Source organism: Candida albicans, chromosome 2, assembly GCF_000182965.3.
Source record: "Candida albicans SC5314 chromosome 2, complete sequence".
NCBI lineage: Eukaryota > Fungi > Ascomycota > Pichiomycetes > Serinales > Debaryomycetaceae > Candida > Candida albicans.
The window spans coordinates 1,349,370-1,357,352 of NC_032090.1; the positions used below are offsets into that span (position 1 = coordinate 1,349,370).

Consider the following 7,983-nt stretch of genomic DNA (forward strand, 5'->3'; position numbering starts at 1 on the left):
AATCAATAAATTGAATTGTTAGTTGGTGTTGGTGTTGGTGTTGTTTCATCAATCAATTTAATGTTTGGAATCATTTGAAATTTTGTTAGAGTTCAAGAGATTGTAATGTCAACACAAATTCTCTTATCCAACGAGGGTTTCAAGAATTATGGCCAACAACAATTTTATTCAATTGTGATCATTTTTTGAGGTCAATTGATAAAATTTGATAAATTCAATTACCAAACTACATTAACTCACTCAATTATAGTAATAGTTTATATATATATATTTGTAAATATAAATACATTTGTTCATTTATACATTGAAAAAAAAAAATAACTTCAATAAGCAAAGCCAATTCTTAATTGTCAATATTTCAAATCATCAAAAAAAATTGTAGGAATTTGATTGAATTATTTAGATTCTTCTTTTTTAGAATCATCTTTCTTATCACTATCACCTTTATGGTTTTCTTGATAATCAGCGTAAGCCTTTTTGGCTTTAGTAGCAAAATCACCACCATCTTTGTTGGAGAAAGCAGCACCAGCATCTTTAAGATCTTCGTTGGTGATCTTACCACTCTTGTATAAATCTTGACCTTGTTTAATAAAATTATCCATTGTTAATTGATATTGTTGTTGTATAATAAGAAATAGAAAGAAGAAAGAAGAAAGAAATTTAAAAAAAAGAAAAATTGAATTAGAGTAGGAAGGAAATTAATGGTCAATTTATAGTTTTCAATTGAAAGACGTGGAAGGGAGTGGAGGAAGAGGAGTGAAGGGGTTTCGGAATTGGGATTCAACTTGAAATTGCGACCAAACAAAAAAAAAAGGGGAAAAGTGTATTCGGCACGAATTTCACATTTACGTCCAAAAAAGGAAGAATTCTACAACCTACCTCCTACTACCAACCAACCACCGGCACCGCTCATAATCTTGGTTAATTTTGTAACCAGTTTTTCTAATCTCTTCTACTTGAAATTCCTTGCGCTATTTTTTCGGCGTTTCAAATACCAACTAACTAAGGAGTAATGAGTTGTTGTAGTCCTAACCGTTAAGAGGAACCAATCTTGAATTGATCTTTCCATCATTGACTAATTGACGCAAACACTTTAAGATTCTCACAATTCTTCCACAACCTTCTACTTCTTCTACATTGATTCCATTGTAAACTATTTTGTGTTCCTACATCTATTCAATTATTAAAGATGAAATTAATAACCTTCTTCAATTGTTTTTAATTGTTCAACTAACAATTGCTGTTGCTCAATTGATCAATTACATCATTATTGTTATGATTATTGATCAATCTTGCACTACCTTATGTTTTACCCGGCCACCTTTTCAATACATCTTTTCAATGAAATCTACACTTCGATAAAGCCAATGAAATTAATCATTCTTGATAAACCTCAATTCTAAACATAATATATTTACAAAAACAATATCTACTTTAAACACACATAATCAACATTCTAACAACATAACTTTAATACTACTACTAACCTCTTTAAAGTTTCAATTTTTCTAAAATGGCAATAGTTTGTTCATAACCTTCAATTTCAGCAGTTTGTTTTTCTAATCTTTTATAAGCTGAATCTTTAGCTTCTGGTTTAGTCTTTTCAGTGAATTTACTAATTGATTCATCAGTTTTCTTTTTTTGTTCTAAAACATTAGATAATTTCTTTTCCACTTTAGCAATTTCAGCATCTAAATCAATTTGTCCTTTAACTAATACATGAACAGTACATTCAGGTCCAATGGCTTGTAAAGCACACCCGGAAGGAACTTGATCTAAAGTTTTAACCACAGTAATTTTTTCCACCCCTTTGATCAAAGAAACAATTGAATCTTGTTGATCATTGGCAATTTTATAAATTTCTTCATTATTGGTTTCAACATAAACTTGACCATTCTTTAAAATATTATATTGTGATAATAATGATCTTGCTCCCTTGGTGATATCTAAAACTAAATTATAAGCTTCTAAAGATTTAATATCATCAAATTCAGATTTATAAACTGGATATGGAGCTTTCATGATAGTTTTAAGGTTGCCAGTGATTTCTGGTTCACGTCTTGGTAATCTTTGCCACATTTCTTCAGTGATAAAAGGCATAAATGGATGAATTAATCTTAAAGCCCCATCAATACAAGTATACAAAGTATCTTGAGCAGATTTTTTCTGTTCTGGAGTACCATCTTGAATTAAACTCTTGGAATTTTCAATGTAAACATCACATAAATCATACCAGAAATTATAAATATGATTAGTAGCATCACCGAAATTACGAGCTTCTAAAGATTCATTAGTTAATTTGGCAGCATGAGATAATTTATGTAAAATCCATTTTTCAACTAATGATTCTTTACCAGTTAATTCACTTGTAGTTGGTGGAATATAATCTTGACCTAATCTCCCCAAAACAAATTTAGTAGCTTGATAAATCTTATTACAGAATTTACGATAACCTTCAACTCTTAAAATATCCAAATTAATATCTCTACCACCAGTACTATAAGCACAAAGGGCAAATCTAAGAGCATCAGTACCACATTCTGGAATACCATTAGGATAAGATAATTTTTGTCCCTCAGTGGCTTTTTTCAATTCTCTAGGATCTAAATTACCAGTTAACAATTTATCATGTAATCCTTGTAATGGAATACCATTAATTACATCTAATGGATCAACAACATTACCTAAAGATTTCGACATTTTACGACCTTGAGCATCTCTGACTAATGAATGACAGAAAACTTCTTTAAATGGAACTTTACCAGTTAATTTAATTGACATTAAAATCATTCTTGAAACCCAGAAAAATAAAATATCCCAACCAGTTTCTAACATTGACATTGGATTAAATAATTCCATATCTTTAGTTTCATTTGGCCATCCTAAAGTAGAAATTGGCCATAATCCAGATGAAAACCAAGTATCTAAAACATCTTCATCTTGTTCTAAAGTGAATTTTTTATTAGGGAATTTTTCCTGGGCTTTCTTAAAAGCTTCTTCTTCAGTTCTACCAGCAACCCAATAATTATTATCTAATTTATCATGAATTTGTTCATTTTCAATATTAACAAAATAAACTGGACATCTATGCCCCCACCATAATTGACGAGAAATACACCAATCTTGAATATTTTCTAACCATTGGAAATATTCTGCTTCAGAAGTTTTAGGATTAATAACAATTTCTCCACGTTTGACAACTTCAATAGCATCTTTAGCCATTTGTTTTTGATCAACATACCATTGAGGTTTTAATAATGGCTCAATAATATCTCCTGATCTTGAACAAACTGGGATTGTCATTTCATTATCTTTTTGATCGACAAATAACCCCTTTTGTTTCAATTGTTCAATAACTTTATATCTAGCATCAAATCTTTTCATTCCTTTCCATTCAGGTCCACAATTTTCATTTAATAATCCATCATCAGTGTAAATATTAATAAATTCTAAATTATTTCTTTTACCAGTGTTGTAATCATTTTGATCATGAGCAGGGGTGATTTTAACGGCACCAGTACCAAATTCCATATCAACGGTTTCAGCATCACAAATAATTGGTAATTTACGATCTAAAAATGGATGTTGAACAAATTTACCATGTAAATGAGTATATCTTGGATCTTTAGGATGAACAGCAACTGCAGTATCACCAAAAATGGTTTCTGGTCTAGTGGTGGCAACTGTCAATTTTTCATTAGTTTCACTATCGACAACTGGATAAGAAAATGAAGTTAAAGTACCAAATTCAATTTTTGATTCATAACCTGGAACCGATAATAAAGTTTTACCAGGAATAGTTTTATTATCAACTTCTAAATTAGAAATGGCGGTATTTAATTTAACTGACCAATTAACTAATCTTGAAGCACGATAAATTGTTCCATCTTCATGCATTCTAACAAATGCTTCAGTGACCGCTTGAGATAAATCGGGATTTAAAGTGAATTTTTCTCTTGACCAATCATAAGAACTACCCAATTTTTTAAATTGATTTTTAATTCTTTGATGATATTCTTCTTTCCATTCCCAAACTTTTTCAATAAATTTCTCTCTACCATAATCATGTCTAGTTTTTTGTTCTTTAGCCCAAATTTGTTTTTCAACGACTGATTGAGTAGCAATACCAGCATGATCAAATCCCGGGATGAATAACGTGGTTTTACCTTGCATTCTATTCCATCTAATTAAAGTATCTTGAATACTAACAGTCAATGCATGTCCAATATGTAAGGCACCAGTAACATTTGGTGGTGGACAAGGAATAGAAAAACATCCTTCCTTTTTGATTTCTCCATTAGCAGTTAATTCTGGTTCGAAAAATCCTTGCTTTTCCCACCATGAATACCATGAACTTTCAACATTTTTAGGATTATAAGCTTTAAAGGATTCATCGTCTAATGAAACCAAAATTTTTTTATCACCAGGAACAGTTTTATCAACAAATTCAGGAATTTTGGTGGTTGGAGTATTGGCTTTTTTGGTTTTTTTGTCATCTTTTTGTTGATCCTTTTTAGGTTTATTATTGGCTTCAGCTGCTTGTTTGGCCTTTTTAGCATTAAATTTTGCCAATTTTTCAGCTTTCTTTCTTTCCTTTTCTAATTCTTTAGCAGTTTTTTGTTTTGGTTGTCCTTCTTGAGGAGTGGTTGCAACTGGTTGTTCTGCAGCAGCAGCAGCAGCAGCAGCAGCAGCAGCTGGATGTGGAGGTGGTGGTGGATTAGTTGATGAGTCACTCATGTTATTTGTAATAATTGATGATGATGATAATAACTTTCTTCTTATACAAAAATCAATTCTTTTTCTAAATAATATTGATGATGTTGATAAGAGTAGATTTCTACTATAAAGCATATAAATCTAAACCAAGAAAAGAAATGAAATGAAAGGAAATGAAAGGAAAGGAATTAAGAAAGAGTTTTATGAAAAATTGGTTCTGTAAAGTTTTCATGAAAAAAAAATTTTTCTTCTTCGTTGTGAGTTATTAAGGGAAGTCTCATGGTGGGTGAGTGGATCATATCAACTAACAATAGTGATGAGTAATCTAATTGACTCATCATCATCAACCTCCTCCACAATTCATCTACAAAGAAAGATATCAACTGATATAAATATATTATATACGATTTCCTCTAACTATTAAATATCTACATTAATTATTTCTATAAGTTGACTCATTTTTTATTGGTAAATCCATTCAACCATTTATTAGAATTGATCAGTTTATTGTTATTATTATCAGCACTAATATTAGTATTAGTATTAGTATTAGTTTTTGCAGTTATATTTGTAGTCTTTTCTGGTTTGAAAAACAGTTCAAGATTAAATTCATCAAATGCTTTAATAGGATTAATTTCTTTCTTTTCATTCAATCGATTCATCATATTTTTCGATAAATTAAGATTACTCTTAGCACCTTTAGTGGTGGTGGTGGTGGGCAATTTTCTAATTCTTCCTGATGATATAGATACTCCATTACCACCACCACCACCTGATTTTATCATACCTAATCCAATTTCTTCACCTAATCCATTCATTATTGTATCTTCTTGTTTACCAAATTGTAATTTATTTTGAGCTTTTCTTAATTCTGACATTTCAAATTTTGCTCGTAATTTTTGATATTTTCTTCCTGCTCTCTTTTTAGATTTCATTTCAATAGGTTTAGGTAATGATTTATCAATTGATTGTTGAGGTGGAGTTAATAATTTGTCAATTTTAGTCAATATTTCTTGTTTATAAGTTTCGCCTAATTCACCATTTGGATTAGATTTCGATGAATCGATTCTTGCTGCTAAAACAATTTTCCCACTGATTATTCTCATTACTGATCGAATTATATCTATTGGGATATATTTAACCAATTCACTATGATAAATATATCCTGTTTGTCGAACATTTTTACTATTAGAATTTCTTGGTGTGGTGGTTTTCTTTTTCGTGGATAAATCTCTTATTCCTAATGAAGCAATATTACATGAAGGTGTTAATGCTAAATTTTTTAACGATCCAGTAGCAATTAATAATTGGGAGGTTGTTATTGGACCAACTATGGCAGATACATTAGGAGCAAATTTGGCCAATTTATCAGATATAAATTTCGATAATAATTGTAATAAATCATTCAATTGTTCGATAATATCAATGACTATTAAAATTTTATTCATAATTTGATTTGATAATAGACCACTAGTACTATTAGTATTGGTTGATACTTGTTGTTGTAATGCTGCCATTATAATGACTAATACTTTTTCATTATCAATAATCAATTTCATTTGTGATTCATATGATTTTATATTAGATAAATCTTGTTTAAAAATTTTAATTAATTTAATGTAATCAATTTTATTGATTATTAATGATTCTAATTCTGGGAATATTAAATTATATTTCAATTTAATTAATGTATGAAATCGTTCAATTTCATTATTGATAATTGTTGATAATTCATTAATTAATAAAATGAATTTATATTCTTGAGAATTTTCACCATAATTGTCATAAATAGAAGAAGAAGAAGAAGAACTATTAGTGGTGGTGGTTGATGTTATTAATTCTAAATAATCTAATTCTTGTTCATTGGAATATTGAATGATTTTTTGTTTTAATTGAGGAATTAAAGGATAAATTTTTGATAATTTAATTAAATCTTCATCATTTATAGTTTCAATATCTAGTTTATCAAATTCATTAATAATATTAGAAGAATTGGATTCAATTAATTGTTGTAATTGAATATTAAAATCCATAGAACCATCCTCATCCCCATCCCCATCCCCATCTTCTTCTTCTTCTTGTGGATTATCTGTCTGTTCTAACTCTTCTTGTTCATCATTAGAACTATCTAAATCATCTAATAATTCTTGTTCATAATCTGTCATTGGAGAAAAATAATGTTTGATCCAAAAAGGGTTTGAATTTATATATAATTTATCATTGAAATAATTTTTAATACAATGTTTTATTATTGATAATCAATATCTAAGTTGTTCTCTCTCTCTCTCTTTTTTTTTGGGGGGGGGGGCTTTCTCAACTCATCTTTAAATTTTTTTTTTTTCTTTCATCGTTTCTTTCTTTCTTTTCATCAATCATCCATCAACACCAAAACTACAACTACAATTACAACAACCTATATTCATAATGTCATTATTATCTTCAATAGGATTAAGAACTTCAATAATAGATAATGCTGATGGATCAGCAGAATTATCAATCTACAACAACAACAGCAACGAAGCATCTAGTTCTTCTTCTTCCTCTGATGATAATAGTATTATTAAATTAATTACATCAATTAATGGACCAATTGAACCTAAACAACGACAAGAATTACCTAATAGAGCAAGTTTAGAAATCAATATATATCCATCAATAGGATTATCAACTACTAAAGAAAAATTATTAGAAAATAAATTACGATCAATATTACAAAATAATATCATTATAAATTATAAATATCCTCGTCAATTAATTCAAATCTCAATTCAATTTTTAATATCAAGTGGTAGTGGTAGTAGTAGTAGTAGTAGTAGTAACTATGGACTGATGATGATGAATTTATTGGATTTGAATGCATTAATTAATTGTTGTTATTTTGCTCTTATTGATGCTAATATAGCCATGAATTATTCATTTGCCAGTATAGTTATAATTATTGATCATCAAGGAAATTTATTAATTCCAATTGATGGAAATGATTTACACCAACAACAACAACAAGAAGAAGATTATGAATCAATTCATTTATGTTGTTATTCAATTATAGCAAAAAAAGTTGATAAATTATTATTATTAGAAAGTCAAGGAGATTTTAATGAATCACAATTATTTAATGTATTAGAGAAAAGTATTTATAAAGTGGAAAAATTTCATAATGAAATTCATCGTCAATTTATTAATGATAAAATTAAGAATGATTATATTTGGAAACAAGAAAGGGAAGATGAATAAGAAGAAGAAGAATAGTGGGGAGTGGGGGGTGGG

General features: G+C 28.9%; 4 protein-coding genes across 4 annotated transcripts; 1 reads left to right on the forward strand and 3 right to left on the reverse strand. All coding sequences in view use genetic code 12, as the record gives it.

The window, feature by feature from the left end:
• Window positions 1-395: 395 nt before the first annotated feature.
• CAALFM_C206630CA (uncharacterized protein) lies at window positions 396-602 on the reverse strand (the record flags this gene model as incomplete). The annotated part of the gene is made up of 1 exon (XM_019475248.1): window positions 396-602. The coding sequence occupies one exon, from the start codon at window positions 600-602 to the stop codon at window positions 396-398; it is 207 nt and encodes a 68-aa protein (XP_019330793.1).
• Window positions 603-1,491: 889 nt separating this feature from the next.
• VAS1 (valine--tRNA ligase) lies at window positions 1,492-4,851 on the reverse strand (the record flags this gene model as incomplete). Its single annotated transcript, XM_704968.2, has 1 exon — window positions 1,492-4,851. The coding sequence occupies one exon, from the start codon at window positions 4,849-4,851 to the stop codon at window positions 1,492-1,494; it is 3,360 nt and encodes a 1,119-aa protein (XP_710060.2).
• Window positions 4,852-5,171: 320 nt separating this feature from the next.
• Window positions 5,172-6,881, reverse strand: CAALFM_C206650CA (U4/U6-U5 snRNP complex subunit; the record flags this gene model as incomplete). The annotated part of the gene is made up of 1 exon (XM_704891.2): window positions 5,172-6,881. The coding sequence occupies one exon, from the start codon at window positions 6,879-6,881 to the stop codon at window positions 5,172-5,174; it is 1,710 nt and encodes a 569-aa protein (XP_709983.2).
• A 259-nt stretch (window positions 6,882-7,140) lies between these two features.
• On the forward strand, window positions 7,141-7,950 carry CAALFM_C206660WA (exosome non-catalytic core subunit; the record flags this gene model as incomplete). Its single annotated transcript, XM_704890.1, has 1 exon — window positions 7,141-7,950. The coding sequence occupies one exon, from the start codon at window positions 7,141-7,143 to the stop codon at window positions 7,948-7,950; it is 810 nt and encodes a 269-aa protein (XP_709982.1).
• Window positions 7,951-7,983: the final 33 nt, after the last annotated feature.